This window comes from Rutilus rutilus, assembly GCF_951802725.1.
Source record: "Rutilus rutilus genome assembly, chromosome: 10".
NCBI classification, from domain to species: Eukaryota; Metazoa; Chordata; class Actinopteri; order Cypriniformes; family Leuciscidae; genus Rutilus; species Rutilus rutilus.
This window is the reverse complement of record NC_140215.1, coordinates 2,168,051-2,188,129: the sequence shown is the minus strand read 5'-3', so window position 1 is coordinate 2,188,129 and position 20,079 is coordinate 2,168,051. Positions and strand designations below refer to the sequence as shown.

General features: G+C 37.4%; 1 protein-coding gene across 21 annotated transcripts in view; it reads left to right on the top strand.

Annotated features, from left to right (window-relative positions):
- LOC311298409 (R3H domain-containing protein 1-like) overlaps window positions 1–20,079 on the top strand; it is a 55,786-nt gene that overhangs the window by 25,544 nt on the left and 10,163 nt on the right. For 2 of the 21 annotated variants that reach the window (XM_084421296.1, XM_084421294.1), the window contains exons 4-19: window positions 1,722–1,854; window positions 1,938–2,016; window positions 2,365–2,424; window positions 3,167–3,307; window positions 3,483–3,591; window positions 3,701–3,793; window positions 3,876–3,904; window positions 5,115–5,168; window positions 5,958–6,175; window positions 8,499–8,723; window positions 10,535–10,677; window positions 11,038–11,115; window positions 12,060–12,281; window positions 13,148–13,271; window positions 17,870–18,021; window positions 18,834–18,955. In XM_084421296.1, coding sequence (XP_084277422.1) covers window positions 1,722–1,854; window positions 1,938–2,016; window positions 2,365–2,424; window positions 3,167–3,307; window positions 3,483–3,591; window positions 3,701–3,793; window positions 3,876–3,904; window positions 5,115–5,168; window positions 5,958–6,175; window positions 8,499–8,723; window positions 10,535–10,677; window positions 11,038–11,115; window positions 12,060–12,281; window positions 13,148–13,271; window positions 17,870–18,021; window positions 18,834–18,955 — 1,982 coding nt within the window. Of the gene's footprint in view, window positions 1–684; window positions 778–1,721; window positions 1,855–1,937; window positions 2,017–2,364; window positions 2,425–3,166; window positions 3,308–3,482; window positions 3,592–3,700; window positions 3,794–3,875; window positions 3,905–5,114; window positions 5,169–5,957; window positions 6,176–8,498; window positions 8,724–10,534; window positions 10,678–11,037; window positions 11,116–12,056; window positions 12,282–13,147; window positions 13,272–17,869; window positions 18,022–18,833; window positions 18,956–20,079 lie in introns of all 21 variants that reach the window. The other 19 variants (XM_084421295.1, XM_084421293.1, XM_084421282.1 and 16 more) reach the window with 14 other exon arrangements.

Genomic DNA, 20,079 nt, shown 5'->3' with positions numbered 1-20,079 from the left:
TATTATCAATGTTGAAAACAGTTATATTTTTATTTCAGGATTCTTTGATGAATAGAAAGTTCACATGAACAGCATTTATATGAAATGGAAAGCTTTTGTAACATTAAACACTACCGTTCAAAAGTTTGGGGTCAGTAAGAATTTTTATTTTATTTTTTGGGGGAATAAATAAAAGAAATCCAATTTTATTCCTCAACTTTCTTTTCATCAAAGAATCCTGCAAAAAAAAAAAAATTGTACACAACTGTTTTCAACCGATAATAATAATAATAACGAATGTTTTTTGAGCATCAAATCTGCATATTAGAATAATTCCTGAAGGATCATGTGACACTGAAGACTGGAGTAATGATGCTGAAAATTCAGCTTTGATCACTGGAATAAATTACATTTTTAAAATATATTGAAATAGAAAACAGTTATTTTAAATTGTCATAATATTTAACCATATCACTGATCTTTTTGTATTTTTAATCAAATAAACGCAGCCTTGGTGAGCAGACGAGACTTTAAAAAAAAAAGCTTTTAAAAGCCTTAAAAATCGTACAGATCCACAACTTCTGACTGGTAGTGTATTTGCTCCCTGTTTCCAGGGGTTAGTTTTGCCATGCGTTCATGCTCTCCTGCTTGTGAAAGTCAATGACTCTGTGTGTGTGTGTAACCTTCACCCGTACTCTTCTCCAGTCTAACGCAAAGTTAAAGTTAGTTCGGAGCCTGGCCATTTGTGAAGAACCCTCTCCTTCCACAATTACCACACAACTGCCTCAAGACCACCAGGTAAACATCATCAACGGTCAATGCAGTCCAGCTCATGACGTGCCGCTCAACACACATGCATCATGTTTTTATATATGTCTCATAGTGACATATCATACTGTACATTTCGCCCTACTGTGACTAGTAATAATTCAGCTACACGATACTAATATCTTACATATTTATGTTTAAAATATTAACCCTTTCCCCGCCATTAACGGACATTTCTGGCTTTCCGTGTTCTCACTGTTATATGGTAGGGGGCGCTATTACGCAACTTCTGAACGAGTGCCGAATCTCCTCATCAAAGCACAGGCGAAGAAGCAGCAGAAACAAGCGATATCATATGTTAGCATATGCATATGTAAAATAACGCGATCATCAACATTAAACGGCATGTGAATCAAAACGGCCAAATGTTACTGAATGAAATGTCGAACCATGACGAGCTCTAGGACTGTGAAGCATTATGGGTGTTGATGGACTCGATCGACTGTTTTGATCATCATTCTGAATCACAACCCGGACGTAGTATTTGATAACCCGATTTTCTCCGCTTTTTGTTCAAAATGTTGCTTTTTTATGAAACTTACCCACATTCAAGTGTTGGTAAAAAAGGTTTATTTTGTTTAAAACCAGAGGCCATGTTCTTTCTTTTGATATATTGCATATTCATACATTCATACAACAAAATATACTAATTAAATTTTCTCTTTTCCTTGTCAATATTGCTGTTTGATTGTCATTAACGGCAATATTATTAATAACCAGACCACTTAATTAATGCTATTCATCTATTCCTTTTTTATCACAGTGGCTTTATTAAAAATATGATTGAGCTAGTTAGCAAGAACTGTGATGACACGAACACAAGTCTATATTTTCATTGAGATATTGGTGTAGTGTTGTGGAAAATGTGCTTCTTGTTCTGCTCCATTAGCGTTGTGTTCATCTTCACCCCACAGGATGGAGATCGTGTTAAATTCTCCCAGACGTTTGACAGAGAAGAATCGCCTCTCACGGCAAACGACGATGATGATGATAAAGACAAAAGTGCCAACAAGCTTGAGAAAATGCCACGCAAGATGCTGTCCAGAGGTGCGTTGTGTTGTGCGATTGGATTTTAAAGACAAAGAAAATGTGAACATGTTAACAATGAACTTGTTCTCCTGTCTTTGCAGACTCCAGCCAGGATTACACGGACTCCACCGGCATCGACCTGCACGAGTTCTTGGCGAACACACTGAAGAACAACCCCAGGTCAGACACCTTTGACCTCTGTGAGCACACTGTCCACTAACCAGTGCCTATCTTAATCTTTATAAAGCACAATTAAGAACAACCACAGCTGACCGATGTGCTGCACAATGGTCTAAAACCAAAAACAATGAATAAAAATAAAACAATAAGGGACATAACTTTGACTTTGGAACAGTTATTAATTGTTCAATTTGATGTGTAATACTTCATTTGACCTCTAGAGGTGGTCATTCAACATTTCCTGAAGGATGACATTTGTTTTAGTTATCTTTTACCCTGTTGTGGAAAGTGCTGGTTATATATATACCCGTTTTGAATCATTATGTATTAATTGGCGTTTATCGACAGGGACCGAATGATGTTGCTGAAGCTGGAACAGGACATCCTCGACTTCATCAGTAATAACGAGTGAGTCTTTCAATTTCTTTCCAAAATTCATTTTTTTCATGAATTTTTCTGGATTTCATTTTAATTGTTCAATTTGACGCAAGTAATCAAAAAGCATGTAGAATACGTTAAAATAATGAAATGTATACAATATAGCAACAGTTTATTAAAAAGTTTAACAAAGGTTACATTTTAGGGCCCTGTGAAATCCATTTAATTTTTTTCACAAATTTTATTTTCCAAAATTCCGGTTTTTCCATTTTAATATATTTGGATGCTTTTTTAATTGTTTAACTAAATTTTAATAATCAAAAATCGAATCAATTAAATGTATATAACTCTAACAATTTAATGATTTGTTAAAATGTTTAAATTAATCAATTTTAATATATTTGGATTCTTTTTTTAATTGTTTAACTAAATTTTAATAATCAAAAGTCGAATCAATTAATTTTATATAACTAACAATTTAATGATTTGTTAAAATGTTTAAATTAATCCATTTTTATATATTTGGATTCTTTTTTAATTGTTTAACTAAATGTTTATAATCAAAAATTGAATCAATTAAATGTATATAACTCTAACAATTTAATGATTTGTTAAAATGTTTAAATTAATCCATTTTAATATATTTTGGATTCTTTTTTAATTGTTTAACTAAATTTTAATAATCAAAAGTCTAATCAATTGAATGCATACAACTTTAACAATTGAATGATTTGTTCAAATGTTTAAATGATGTGTTTTCTGTGTGTTCCAGGTGTCAGAGGAGAAAGTTTCCGCCCATGACCTCCTATCACCGAATGCTCCTGCACCGAGTCTCTGCTTACTTCGGCTTAGACCACAACGTCGACCAAACCGGGAAATGTGTCATCATCAACAAAACCAGCAATACACGGATGTGAGCGACTGCGCCGTCTTTTGCGTTTGATCCTTTTGAAATGAGTTTTAGAGCAGAAACGTAATTATGAGGGATTTGCGATAGGATTGTGTGTGTAAGCGGCCGTGTAAACACAGCGCTTCTCCTGGAAAGTGTCTCATTTGTATTTCTCTCTCTGTTCCCCCGACGTGTGCAGACCAGATCAAAAGTTTTCCGAACACATCAAAGACGACAAGACGGATGATTTCCAGAAGCGCTACATCTTAAAACGGGACAACTCCAGCGTAGACAAAGACGACAACATGGTAGGTGGAGAGCTGCTAATAAAGACAACGTGGTTATTAGATCGCATAATAACGTAATGTAATACTTCATAAACTGCAGGGAAAGTTCAAAGAGCGTCGTGTGTTTCAGATGCGGATGAAACTAAAAGAGGACAGGAGAAGCAAGTCAATCGAGGAGCGTGAGGAGGAATATCAGAAAGTGCGAGAGAGGATCTTCGCTGATGTAAGATGCATTAACGGCTGCGTGATCGTGTGCTTATGGGTCTTTGAAATGCAATTTTAACAGCCTTGAATCTCTTTTGCAGGGCTTAGACTCCTTCCCGCTGGATCAAAGGTGAGTGTAAGACGAGAGACACAGAATTTAGGGGAAACACATGTAGAGCATGACGCTAGCAACGCCAAGATCATGGGTTTGACTCCCAGGAAATGCATGAACTGAAATGTAATATGTGACCCTGGATCAGAAAAGTCGCACGGGTATATCTGTGGCGATATCCAACAATACATTGTATGGGTCAAAATTATCGATTTTAATTTTATGCCAAAAATCATTAGGATATTAAGTAAAGATCATGTTCCATGAAGATATTTTGTACATTTCCTACCGTAAATATATAAAACATGTATTTCTGTGAGTGAATGCAGCACAATCGTGAACATAAATGAACAACTTTAAAGGAGATTTTACTCAATGTTTCGATTTTTTTTGCACCCTCAGATTCCAGATTTTCAATAGTTGTATCTCGACCAAATATTGTCCTATCCTAACAAACCATACATCAATGGAAAGCTTATTTATTCAACTTCCAGGTTATGTATTCATCTCAATTTCATAAAATTGACCCATGTGACTGGTTTTGTGGTCCAGGGTCACATATAGTCACTTTGGATTAAAGCTTCTGCCTAATGCATAAATGTCAAATGATGTGTGTTTCATAGTCTGAACTGAATATTTACATTTATGCATTTAGTTTTGCTTTTATTCAAAACGACTTGCAAAAAAGGAACAAAAGCAATTCGTACAACATTTGCAATATACAAATGTCACATAGAGAAAATCAAGTCCTGCCCTACAGTTTTTGTTCTTATTAAATATCATGCATCACTCTTTCATTATGGGAGTAAATGGGTGCCAGACAGCATTTGATTTGACTATAAACTTAATATTCAGTGATATTATCAAACCACTCAACCAGATGAGAACAAAACTTGAACTGAATTGACTTATCTGTAGAGCTGCTTTACAGCTGAATTGAATTAATTTCGTAACTGTTGAACTTTGCAACACTGACATTATTGAATTAAATCAACATTGGACTAAATTTAACTGAGTAACGACACTTGTTTTTTGTAGAGCTGCTAATTTGTCTCATATTTAATGACTTTTCATTATTGATTTTCCTGTTTATAACTATAAAGCTGCTTTAAAACAATCTGTATTGTATAAAGCGCTGTAGAAGTAAAGCTCACTTGAGCTTAAGTTGCCTGTGTACTGCCATAATAAATCACGTTGGACGTCAAGTAATAAGCGACATGTTTTCCAGGATTCAGGAGGACGAGATGTGTAACAACATACAGCAGAGACGGCAGATCTTCAGGTAATCACTGCCGTTCATCATGTTCTCATGGCCTGCAAGTGAATTGAAGCTGGTAGTTTTCTGTAGGCGCGTTTCCATTACAGATTTGCACAAAACTTTTCTTTTTTTTTCTTTTTTTCTCCTTTTTTTTCTTTTTTAAAATTCTTTTTCCCTTTTTTTTCTTTTTTTTTTCTTTCTAAATGTCGACAAAAAACTATTGCGAAATGACGGCGTTTCCATTAACCGATGTTATGCGACTAAAACGTAAATTTTTTCCTCTTGCGATAAGTCAATCCAAAAATCATGGCGACGGATGTTGGTAGGTTTACGTATATCCCAGCCACCGCACTGCCTATTATTATTAATCGAAGGAGACGTATGTGTGTTTTCCAAGCATTAATGGCAAGGAAAGACCCTTTTACTGTGAGCGGCTCATATGAGGTGTTTCTGGGTGTTTCTCACTCATTTCTGCTTCGAGGTCTTGATTGTGGCATTTCTTTGAGGTTTAGATTCCAGTATTGCTTTAATTCTTTTGTCTTTTATGAATTTAATAAAGAGCTCAGTCTCGTATTCTCTCCAAACACACCGCGTCATCTACGTCAGGTGACCTGTAAATGCGCAAAAACTGTTTCCATTGCAGTTTTGCGGAATATAAATTTTTCGAATTGCCTGAAAAACCTCCTCATGCGAGCGGGAAAACTTTTTTGCGATTAAATGGGAGTTTTTGCGAAATTGACGTGTTTCCATTGGGCGTATATTCAATTTCAATTTCAAACGCGGCTAATAAAGCTGTCCGATGTTCTCGCGCAGGCTGAAAGACGATCGGTCGGCAAACAGCCGCCAGAGCAGCTCCGAGAACGAGGCCAGGTTTTCCGAACCGCGTCCGTGGAGCAGCACGGATTCGGACAGCTCGAACCGCAACCTGAAGCCTGCCATGACCAAAGCCAGCAGCTTCAGTGGCATCCCGGTCCTGACCCGCGGCGACAGCTCCAGCAGCAGTAAGAGTGTGGGCCGGCTCTCAAAGACAGGTGAGTGACATCACAGGACAATTCAATTCAATTCACTTTTATTTGTATAGCGCTTTTCTGTCCCGACCTTAGCGTCGAGCCCTGAGATTGGCTCCCTCTTCCTCTGATGATTTCATGCTCTTTTCTTCTCAGTCTTTATTCATGCTCATAACCGCATGCTTTATTCCAGCTCATCTGTGTCTCACTGCATGCTTTGAAATTCACTTTTATTAACAATCCTCTGAATTCATTGGTGATCGTTAATACTCGACCCTTAAAAAGTTCGGGATCAGTACAATTTTTTTTTTTTTTTTGACACTTAATAAGACCTTAGTACGACCATTAGTTATAGCAATACCTTTGTTACAGTATTTATTCATCTTTGTTCATGTCAGCTAATTGTTAGTTCATGTCCATATAATGATATGAACTCAGATACAACTTTTGATTTTAATAATGTATTAGTAAATGTTAAAAACTAAGATTAATAAATGCTTTAGAAGTATTTTGCACTCTTAGTTCATTTTAACTAATGTTAACAAATGTTTTTTTTCTTTCTTTCTTTTATTCATCAAGGATGCATTAAATTGACCCAAAGTGACAGTAAAGACAGTAATGATGTTACAAAAGATTCGATTTCACACAAATGCTGTTCTTTCTTTCTATTCATGAAAGAATCATGAAAAAAGCATTATGATTTCCACAAAAATCTGAAGCAGGTCAACTGGTTTCAACATTGATCATAATAATAAAAGTTTTTTTTTTTAGCAAAATCATCATATTAGAATGATTTCTGAAGGATCATGTGACACTGAAGACTGGAGTAATGATGCTAAATTCAGCTTTGCATCACAGGAATAAATTACACTTTACTATATATTCACATCGAAAAGTTATTTTAAGTTGTAATAATATATATATTTTTTAAATATTGTATTTTTGATCTCATAAATTCAGCCTTGATGAGCAAAAAATACTTAAACATAACCAAACTGTTGAACGGTAGCTCTCATGTAAATTACCGTCCTCCGCCTGTACGGCATTTGAGACATGAACACGTTTAGTGCTTTTCATTTCAAATGGGTAAAAAAAAACATCCCATATTTGAGAGAAGAGACAAGAAACAAGTAAATTGCTAAATGAGCCGAGACATTAATCAGAAATTAATTAATATGTCATTCTCAGGCTAATACAATTATTCTCTTCTTCCATTGCTTCGGTCCCTGAGGTAATTAGAAATAAAATTGAATTGAGCATCTTGTTGAAATTCGTCTGACCTTGCTTTCTATACTTCCATATTCTGCAGTGCTTTAATAACTGCAGCGCTTCCTTTGCCAATATGTTCCACGATCCCCAGTGAATTCACGAGCGATCGCTCTCACCGCTGCTATGTTAAAGGGATAGTTCACCCAAAAATGAAAACTAGCCCATGTTTTACTCACCCTCAAGTCATCCTAGGTGTGTATGACATCCTTCTTTCAAAATGTCCTGGTTCTTCCAAGCTTTATAATGGCAGTGAATGACCGTTTCTGTTTTGAAGTCCATAAAAGTGCATCTATCCATCATAAAAGTGCATCTATCCATCATAAAAGTGCATCTATCCATTATAAAAGTGTTAATGATGGATAAATGCACTTTTATGATGGATAGATGCACTATTATGATGGATAGATGCACTATTATGATGGATAGATGCACTATTATGATGGATAGATGCACTATTATGATGGATAGATGCACTATTATGATGGATAGATGCACTTTTATCATGGATAGATGCACTTTAATGATGGATGGATGCACTTTTATGATGGATAGATGCACTTTTATGATGGATAGATGCACTTTTATGATGGATAGATGCACTTTTATCATGGATAGATGCACTTTTATCATGGATAGATGCACTATTATGATGGATAGATGCACTATTATGATGGATAGATGCACTTTTATCATGGATAGATGCACTATTATGATGGATAGATGCACTTTTATCATGGATAGATGCACTTTTATCATGGATAGATGCACTATTATGATGGATAGATGCACTATTATGATGGATAGATGCACTTTTATCATGGATAGATGCACTTTTATCATGGATAGATGCATCCATCATCCATGGACAGATTTTATGGACTTCAAAACAAAAACAGCCATTCACTGCCATTATAAAGCTTAGAAGAGCCAAGACATTTTTTAATATAACTCTGATTTGTATTCTTCTGAAAGAATGTCATATACACCTAGGATGACTTGAGGGTGAGTAACTCATGGACTAATTTTCATTTTTCAGTGAACTATCCCTTTAAGGCTCCTGTCGTTACTCTCTCTCTAGGTTCTGACTCTTGTAGTAGCGTAGCTTCGTCCACGGGTTCGCTCTCTCGATCCCAGCCTCCCTCTGCCGTGGCTTTAACGCAGTCGATGGCCTATCCTCCTGTCAGCGCTAGTAGCGGCGTTTGCTATGAGCCGCCAGCGTCTACGGCTAATGCTAGCTACTATTTGCTTCCCCTGGAAGCCGCCGGGATACCAGCCGGAAGTATCCTGGTCAACCCACATACAGGTTGGTAAACGCTGTGCAACTGATTTCTCTCGATATGCATGTCTTTATATCCTCCACTAACCCTGATCTTAACTGTGTGTCTCAGACTGTCGTTTCATAAACATTGATGCTGAATTGATGGTGGGATTTTACGGTACATTACTGTTTGGGCTCGTAATGAGGATTTTATTTTCTTCTGAAAGGTCAAAGTTTTTAATAGATGCTCTGTAAATCGTAGGGCCCTCATTTTTCCGTTTTAATTTTTCTTGACTCTTGTATGAATGGTTAAAGTACATTTTAGTAATCAAAAAGCACGTCTAATTAATTGAAATCATGGAACTAAATTTTTAGGGCCCTAAAAAATATCTTTGATTTAGTCCCAAAATCCTTTTTTTTTTTTCTTCTTCCCAAATTCCATGCTTTCCTTTTGTAATTTTTCTGGATTTCATCTTAATGGTTTAATTTAAATTTTAATCATCAAAAATAGTGTCTAATCAATTTTTTTTAATACAATAGTTGGGCTGATTTTTCTTTTGTTTAAAAAAATTCAGAAATTGTGTGATTTTAATTTTTCTGGATTTATTATTTTATAAAAAATGATTAAATCATAAAACATAAATTTTATTAAAAGTAAAAATTTTAGGACCCTATGAAATATGTTATTTGTTTTATTTATTTTAATTTTTCTGGATTTAATTTTAATTGTTTCATTAAAATTGCATAATCAAAAAAAGCATTTCTAATCAATTTAATTTAATTTATAATTTTAATTAATAAAACTTTAACAACCTAATTCTTTAAAATTTATTCTTCTTTTTTTTACAATAATAGGAATCTATGATTTGTATTTTCAGAATTTATTTTCTGGACTTATGATTTAAAACAGAATGATTAAATCATAAAACATGATGATAATAATAGGGCCCTAAAATCTCCTCTTCATAGTGATCATAAAAAAATAAAAATAAACGTGTTATAAAGGTCACTTTCAACCTCAGACTTCAGTCAGCGAATACATCCACAGTGTCCTGCTGGGAAACTCGTAATGAAGCAATTTGTGATGTGTCCGGGGCCAGACGCACGTGTAACATATTGTTTCATTGGAGACCTTAAAATATGCATGCGGCCGCTAGGTCACGTTATATGGCCAGCGCTAATGCGTTTACACCAGGCAGCACCGGTGTGTAATTGCATATTGACCTCTTTACGGAGTTTGCAAATGGGAAATTTCTTACTTCTGCCGAGGCCTCTGGGATGTGAGATCGTGTTCTGGAGCTCAGTGCCTTCTTATGTGCTGCATTTGTCATCATTTACAGGTTTATATTCAGACTTTAGCTCATTTGCACTGTTGTTCGTAATCTAGTGCGGTTCATCTTTCTCAGTGTGAACAAATGAGCCAATACTGGACATTACCATTAAGTCAAGTCAATTTATTCCTAAAGCACATTCTCAATACTCCGTTTCTAAGCAACTTCACAGAAAATCATGATAGTAATGTTTATTAATATCTTCATGCTTATAGTTGCATTCAGCAGATTAGAGCTGGGCGATAATATACTTACATTTTACTACAATATAAACAATGAGATTTTCCATATAATGTGCGACCCTGGATCACGTCACCAGTCTCGAGTCGCACGGGTATATCTGTGGCAATAGCCAACAATACATTGTATGGGTCAAAATTATCCATTTTTCTTTTATGCCAAAAATCATTCGGATATTAAGTAAAGATCATGTTCCATGAAGATATTTTGTAAATTTCCTACCGTAAATATATAAAACATGTATAGAAGATGCTTTAAATCTACAATCCTCTTGACTGATCACAGGTCAGCCTTTCCTGAACCCTGAAAGCAGTGCTGTTGTCTACAACCCCAGTATGACCTCACAGGCCTCCAGGTGTCAATCATCTGTAGCTCCGCCTCCAGCCGCTCACCAGCAGCACCAGCCCGCCAATCACGTCATGTCACAGGTGAGTTTAGTATTGCTGACGTTTACTAATGAATCCAGTGGTTTGATTTGGTGTTCAGAGGCAGTCTTTAGGTCAGATGTGCTGGATTATGGGACGTATTTGCTCTGATGAATCATTAATGTTATGGATTTATTTAAGGACATATACATTTTCTAGGAGCCACGTTAATGTTCTTAGGTTTGGGAAATTAATCTGTGTTTATCAGTGTCATTGATTGACTTTATAAACCATCTGCACGTTCTCTCCTGATTCCCTGACTTTTTCCATCCTGTACATCTGGGACTAAATCCATTTTCTTCCTCTGTGTGTGTGTTTCCTCTTCCTGTGTGTGTGTTTCCTCTTCCTGTTCTGTGTCTTCAGCCTCTCTGGTCTGTCCAGCCGTCCACGGTGTCTTACCCACCGATCCTTACAGTGTCTCCTAACCAGCAGTTCACTGTGGTACCTACATCTCTCTCTTTCACTCTCTCACTCACTCTTTTTCTCTTTCTCTCACACACACTCACACTCTCTCAAGCTTTCTCACTCACTCTCACACACTCTTTCTCTCTCTCTCACACACTCTTTCTCTCTCTCTCACACACTCTCTCACTCTCTCTCACACTCACACACTCTCTCTCACTCTCTCTTTCTCACTCTCTCACTCTTTCTCACTCACTCTCACACACTCTTTCTCTCTCTCTCACACACTCTCTCACTCTCTCTCACACTCACACACTCTCTCTCACTCTCTCTTTCTCACTTTCTCACTCACTCTCTCACACACACTCTCTCTCTCTCTCTCTCTCTCTCTCTCTCTCTCTCTGATGTCGATCGCTTTGTGCATTTCTCAACTTCTTGACTCCATCATCGCACACTTTTCACATCAATCGCACATAGCAAAGCTGCAGGGTTCAGTATTTTAAGAAAACGTTCTCAAACCCATCATGGCTCACTCGGACACGCATCATAACCTCTTTTTCTTGACCTCCCTCAGCCAGTAAACATCTCTTAATGACTAATTAAAAGAGTGGGAGATGCTTTGAATAATTAATGGAGGAGCAGATGCTGGAATTAATATTCTATGAATAGAAAAGCGTCTCGTCTCTTACCATTTCTAATGGGGCACAAAAAGCAAATTCATAAAGCCTAATAGTTACAGTAAAAGCAAGAACATGTCATCTCATCTGTGCTTTGGCCGTCTAGCTAGCAACAGTTGACACGTTAAACTGTTGACTCATGTTAACACAATACTCTGATCAAATTGATGCAATTAAGCTCATAATAATAATAGCAACCATAATCATAGTAAAGTGTGGAGAATTACAGGCATGTAAAGTGTTGATTCTCTTCAGTTCTAAAAACAAACTGCAAATACTTTATGAAACAAAATCTTCTGTCAGCAGGATAATCTGAGCGCCCAGTTCAGTCACATGATGATGGTTCGGCAGGCCTCGGGAGACACCCGTGACGCTCACGCAGTCGTTTACCCGTCGCCCGTGTCTCTCCAGACGCCTGCGCCTCATCAGGCCGGATACATGATGCCCTCGCCAGGACAGAACGTGCCCACGTTCCCTTCATCGCACGCGACCTCCGTCAACCAGCAGCAGAGCTTCATCCAGCAGCAGGTGCGGGACACAATCAGAGCGTCTAATGTCAACACATGTGTTCTGTCCCTATACAAACACTTTTTGCATTTGACCTCTTGTCTTACATGCCATATTTGCCACAAAAATGAAAGTTTGTACAGAGCTTTTTCTACATGTTTAGAGTTTCAGTGCATTGAACTTTAAAATAAACGTTCATTAGTTCCTATGTAATTGTGATGCTTCTAATTAAGTGAAAGAAAAAAAGCATTTGCAAATGTTCTAAAAAAACACACTCCAGCTCACCTTCTGCACCAATACAATGTGCAACACTTTTTGTTTGTTTTCCCAGTTTATATCTCGTAATTTCCAATTAAACATTTTTAATTGCGAGTTTCGGCTCACAATCCTGAATTTTTTCTTCTTCCAATTGATAGTTCATATCTCATAATTGCAAATTATAAAAAATTTTACATCTCACAATTCTCACGTCTCACACTTTGAGATTATACCTCACAATTCTGACTTTTTGTCTCAGAATTATGTGATATAAACTTTGTTTTTATTCCATGGTGGAAACAAACTTCTATAAATATCTAATTCATTTAACTTACTTTGTTTTCCTCTGCATTGCACATTTTTTTGTTCCTGAACATGATGAATGATGGGATACACGTAGACCCAAATAAGCATTATTAGAGATAGTGTGTTTAGTGTGTGTTAAGGCCGCTGAACTTCGTGAGTGTGAGTATCAGGATGGGCCATGGTCTCCCCAGATAGATGGTGCAGAAGTGACAGACTTCAGCTGTCATGAATTCAGTGACTGTAGTCGCGTCACCCGGAGGTGTTTTGTGTGAATCAGCTTGTACTGTATGTCACTGAAGTTCACGTCGTCATTCTTGTCACAGATGGCACCGTGTTACTGTTCACCCAGTCAGTACACAGTGTCTGGACAGCCGTACCGGCCCGTGGGCTCGATGCCATACAGCAGCCCTCAGAGTCAGATGCCCACAGCACCCACGCAGCCGGCAGGTAACTATACGCATACACACATGCACTCATACACACACACATGCACTCATATACACACACATGCACTCATATACACACACATGCACTCATATACACACACATGCACTCATACACACACACATGCACTCATACACACACATGCACTCATACACACACATGCACTAATACACACACATACACTCATACACACACATGCACTAATATACACACATGCACTCATACACACACATGCACTCAGATGCACCTCACATGCACTTATATGCACCTTGCATGCATGCACTCATATACACACATGCACTCACATGCACTCATATACACACATGCACTCACATGCACACAAATGCACTCACATGCACTCATGCACATATATACACACATGCACACACATGCACACACAGGCATGCACTCATATACACACATGCACACACAGGCATGCACTCATATACACGCATACACACATGCACTCGTATACACACACATGCACTCGCATACGCACATATGCACTCACATGCAAACGCATACACTTACATGTACTCGCATACACACACATGCACTCACATGCAAACGCATACACTTACATGTACACGCATACACACACATACAGACACATGCACTCACATTCACACGCATACATTCATCTGCAGACACATGCACTCACATGCACACACGTGCACAAGAGCTTTAGCAGCCAACGCAGTTTGTACCCTGTCTCTTTGAGCTCACGTTGATTTTTAGTTTGTGTTAATTACTGGGCCTCTCGATGCGCTCGTTCTTTATCCACACTCTCGGTGTACATTTGTTGTCTGTGTGTTGCACACACACAACGATTGTCACAGGAGATTGCAGGGCGCTCGTGGCATTTGGCCCTTTGAACAGATACAAAGAGGTTTGATTTTGCTCTATTGTTCAGCGTGCGCCGGTGACAAATGTTTTACTGGATTGAATTGGAAAGCTTTCTGCTTGAAACAAAAACATCCCTCGTGCTTTGAATATCTGAAAGCGGATCCGTTGAGAACCATGAGGGGAACTGGACGCTGCGTGAGTTCTGTCGGAGCGGCTGAATGCGGGGCCGAGGCACTGTCTGAGACGCCCTACGATTCTCACAGTGAACCGGTCTCTTTTCCAGCCCCTCACTCCTCCTCGAACATCGGATCAAGCTGCGTTTGAGTCGTCTTTAATCTTCCATCTGCGAGGTCACGTGATCCGTTTGACTGTCACACAGCATTAGTCTGTGTTGTTTGCATAAAATGTTTAACATGTTTCCCTTTTTTGGGTCAGTTGCTGTGGTCATTTAATGTCATTTAATGGTCTACACTACCAGTCAAAGATTTGTAACCATTCATTTTTTTGCAACTCTTCTGCTCATCAAGGCTACATTTATTTGATCAAAAATACTGTAAAAATTGTGAAATATTATTTCAATTTCAAATAACTATTTTTCTATGCAAATATATTGTAAAAAGTAATTTATTCCTGTGATCAAAGCTGAATTTTCAGCATCATTACTCCAGTCTTCAGTGTCACATGATCCTTCAGAAATCATTCTAATATGATGATTATTATCATCAATGTTGAAAACAGTTGATTCTTTGATGAATAGAGAGAACAGCATTTATTTTAAATAAAAAAAAAAAATTGTAGCATTATAAATGTCTTTACTGTCACTTCTGATCAATTTAATGCATCATTGCTGAATAAAAGTATTAATTCTCCTTTTTTAAAATCTTAAATCCTTTTGAATGGTCGTGCATCACGGTTTCCACAACAATATGAGGCAGCGTAAGTGTTTCTTAAGCAGAAAATCAGCATATTAGAAGGATTTCTTAAGGATCATGTTAAACAATTAAAGTTGTTGTTTTCTTTTCTTCAGGAAATTCAGTGATAAAATGTTTTAGTGGTTGTATCGTAATGTCTGTGTTTGTATAATATGGTGAATGAAAGCTGCTTCGTCTTGATTTTTCAGCATGTGTATCAAATCAGAAGATGTGTATCAAATGAATGAATCCGTGTAAAAACAACAAGTCTCAAAACAGATTTTTCAGCCTCTGATTCTGATTGGATGAATCCTGAATCAATCAAGTCAACAGATTGCCTAACGTTTGCATCTCTAATGAAAACGCAGAACTGTGAACAATGTGCATTTCTTAATTGTATGTTTAATTTGCATCAGAAAGAAAAGTGAGCAATATGTTCTGAATCCTGTGTGATGTTAAATGCTGATTAGAAATCAAACCCTTCAGATGTTCTGAGACCGTGAAACACATTTTCTCCTCTTCTGTACCTGCTCGCTCAGCCAGAACCCGGTGTTTAATATTATATTCCCATCATGCTCTGCTTCTAAGTGGAGGTGAGAGAATAGAGCTAAAAATAGCGCGCGTTCACCTCCTCGCCGCGGGCCGTCCGTTTCTTTTGTCCCACTTCTGGGCTAAATTGATTGCCGTCCCTTTGGCCAAAAGCCAGCAGAAATTGAAAACGCCCTCCTCCCGCCGGGAGAGTGTGTTTGATAGTGTCACGGAGTTACACGCTACCCCCAATAACCTTGACACCAATGCAAATTATCCTGCCTCATAATGGGCCGTTTCCGCGCGCCGTACGCCGCCGCTCGTGTAAATTACCATCTTACATGTAGAAGCTTTTAAAGGCGTAACATTGGCAGCCATTATGTAAGCTATTGTCTTTTGGGGAGTGTGTGTGTGTGTGTGTGTGTGCGCTCCGATAATGAGAGGCAATTTAACGCTGCTGGTTTGGTGAGATCATTAGTGTTTTAAAGCGTTTTAGATAGTAAGGCTATCATTAGCTATAGCTTTGCTCTAATTGACGAGCTTTATGACGACACAAATCTGAATTTAGAGATTTGAATCGACCAGCTTTGATGATCCTCAATGTTTTAAGAACAAAGTAAAGAAACCTGGGTGTCGTTTTTGGATTGTGATCTGAGTTTTAAATCTCATATTAATAAAGTCACGTAAGTGAAGTATTGCCAGGATTTGTTCTTTTAGCTTTGGATGATGCTAATGCATTTATCTTTTCTCGTCTCATCTAAATTGCAATGGATACAAAATGCATCAGCCAGAGTGCTAATAAAATAATAAAAGTTGAGAGCTCCACAAATACCCCACAAAAACGTGGAGGAAAGCGGGCGAGATCCACAAAATAAGAGGAAAAAATGTTTTCTTGTGCCTTTTGGATGTCAGAATCATCATTTTTACAGAGTACCGTCGTCAAAGATGCCCTTTAATGTCAAACACAGGCATTAAACCAAATTCATACTTTATAATGAGGGTAAACATCGCAGTCTGTCGATGTAAACAATAGATCCACATATAATATTCACATAAGCAGTTCATAGGGAGCATAATATATAAACCCTGTAGTTACAGCATGAAATGGCATTTAAGCCTAGAACATTTTTATCTCACAATATCAGTGACTCTTTTTTTTTTTTTTCTCGTAATAGCGAGTTTATATCTCTCAATTTGGACTTTAAATGTTGGAATTACGAGTTTATATCACAATTCAGAGAAAAAAAGTCAGACTTGCGGGATATTCTCGCGATACTGAGGGGAAAAACGCAGAATATTGAGTTTAAAAATCTCGCAATTGTGATTTTACTCTCCTAGAATTGCGAGATGTAAACTTTAAAATGACCTTTTTTATTCTTTTATTCTGTGGTCTAAGACCCAAATGGTTTATTACAGTGGTTGTAATGGAGCTACACTGACTGCCAGTTCAACAAAGGGCTGATCTTAGTTTATGAAGTACTTGGCGCCTTAATTTTTTCCTGGTTGTTGGTCAAAATATGTTCGTAGTTCGTAGTTTAAGATCTTCTAGTGCTGGTCTTGTGACACACTATACAGTCAATGCAGTGTTGGTGCTTTTAGTCACTATGCCTCAAAAAGCTTTTGAATATATTCATATCAATATTAATTGACGTGTGAAATCTATGGAAGCTCGTTTCTGCCAGAGAATGGAAAAAAATGACTTTTTATCTCACAATTTCACTTTTTATCTCACAATTGCGTGATATAAAGTCGCAATTGTGTGTTATAAAGTAAGAATTCTGTGAGATAAACTCACAATTACGAGAAATAAACTTGAAACTCTGACCTTTTTTATTGAATTGCATGTTTATATCTCACAATTCTGACTTAATAACACGCAGTTAGGAGATATAAAGTCAGAATTGCATGAAATAAAGTCAGAATTGCGAGTTTTTCACGCAATTCTGACTTTAAAACACGCAATTGTGAGATAAAAAGTCCGAATTGAGTGAAATAAACTTGCAATTGTGAGATAAAAAGTCGCAATTATCCCAATTACAAGCTTCCATAGAAATCGCATTGTTAGTGTTGTACCACGTTTTTATTTTTATGGTTGTGTTTTACCTTGCGAAGAACATAGAGCTGCATTTTATGTATGAAACATACATATAAATAAATAATTTGAATAAACAGAGATTGTTTATTGTTCTTTTGAAAGGATGGTTTTGTTTTGTAAGTGGACAGTAAACGGTTAATTGTGTATTTCTGCCACTTTCACTACACACATCTGCTATTGAAGCGCTTGCATTGTCCTGTCGTTTCTGTACGTTCCTTCAGGTTACCAAACTGTGATGCCAAATCAGCAGCAGAACTACCAGAACGCCATCCAGCCGCTGCAGAATCAGGCGCTGGTCAGCAGCCAACACAGCAATATGGGCAGTCCGATGCCAGGCATGATGGTCCAGTATATGTCAGTGCCATCTTATCAGGTGAGGAACATGTAATGGACTCTCTCAGTCTTTGCGGCTGCCTTACATTATAACACGTTAATGATTATAGAGCTCTCATGATGAGAAATTTAATTTCTGTCGATGAGAACGTACAGTAAGACGGATTTTTTTTCATTTGCGATTCAGTTTTAGTGCAATATATTTCTTATAAGTGCAATTAGGGATGCACCGATATGAAAATTTTAGCCGATACCGATAACCGATAATTCTTTATATTTGAATGCCGATAATTGTCCGATAAATCTAAATATTCATTTTTATATTCATTTTTGAGAACCTGATTACAAAAACAAAAGTCTCACCATTAAAAGCCATGTCCCAAGCACACAATTATAATGTTTTTATTATGTTTTTATGTAGTCTATATGACAGACTTGTGCTGCACATGTTGCACTTTTACTGTATTTTCCTTTTTGAAGTGATTTAAATCATATTTCAAGTGATTCAGAAACATCATGGTGAACAGCTGCGCATCTGAAGTGTCTCAGCTGAAGGAAATTATCCATTATTTATCGGCTTTAAGATATCGGCCAAATGTTCTTATCAGCCGATAACGATATCATTAAAAATGAACATATATCGGCCGATACCGATTATGGTGGCCGATTATATCGCGCATCCCTAAGTGCAATATTTAAAACAGATTTTTTTTTTTTTGTATTATGTTTAATATATGTGTTGTATATAACACTGTTTGTGTTGTTGTGTAATCCGGCGCTAAGCGAAGCACTTCCTAATTTCGTTACACATGTTTATAATGATATTAAAGGTAATCTAATCTTGTGTGTCAGGTGTCCTCGGCTGTGCCACAGCAGGCGTATCATCAGCCCGTCGTCAGCCATGCACCCGCACCTGCGTCCAGCTTTCAGGTCTACTACAGCATCGGACCTCATAACCAACAGAACGCCCTCAGGTACGGACGTCCGGAGCCGAATCAGTTACACCGAAAAAAGGTGTTCATTTGCAAAAATGAAAAGGACAGTTTATTTGTTTTGCAGAAGCATTATGATTCATTCAGATCTTCTAGTAAATGCGTATTTCAGTCCTGGAAAACCCGTGAAAACAAGCATATTTTTAAAGAGTGCTTGAATTATTACAAGACTATATATGATTTTTTCGATAAAACAATATTTTCATGCAAAATGATCGCTGCAGCCTATCTGATATAGATATATAAAGACATTTCGCATGACTATGAGCGTCATATTGCTCATATATAAATATCCAAATATAAGATACAGCTTTCATTCTTCCGGTCCATCATATATACATGAAAAAAAAATCAGTTTGAATAAGGAAAGCGATTACTTTATCATAGTATCTTTTCAATGGTTAAAGTTGCCACAGTCTTTGTATATTTGGCACGTATATTTATTAATTACAATAAAAGCACATGATACTGTGATGATCCGCCAGTGTAAAACAGAAAAAAATAATCACATCAAGTAACCTTTATTTATATAGCGCTTTTTACAACACAGATGGTTTCAAAGCAGCTTTACAGTGATGACAGGAAAGTAATGCAGCAAAGTTTGTTTCAAGAAGAAAATAGCGTCACAGTCCAGCTTAAGTAAGTTCAGTGTAATTAATAATGAATTTAGTTTGGAGTTCAGCTCTGAAACTGTGTTGTAAATAATTTTTTTAATGTGTCCAGTTATGAATTTTCCTGAGAATAATATATTCAGACTCATTTAATCTTCAGCTACGACTCGAGATGAAACTCGACTTGAGAAGGCTTTCAGTGTGGTGTAAAATGGCTCTCGCTGTAAGGGGTTTTGTGCAGAGCTGTGAGGAAGAGGTCACTCGCTCGCTGCTGTCGTCTCGTGGGACCTCGACTTTAGTAGGCCACGTTCAAGATGATTTATAAGTCCAGAACTGCAGCTGGTCTTAATATAACGCTGGGTCCCGTGAGGAGAGCGATCTCGCGCAGCACATCCTTCATATGAAGCGGATCACAGATGGCGAACGACGACTCGCAGCTGCGTCACACGCCTCGTGTCCTTATTAAACCGCTAGAGACGACCCAGCTCTGTGAAT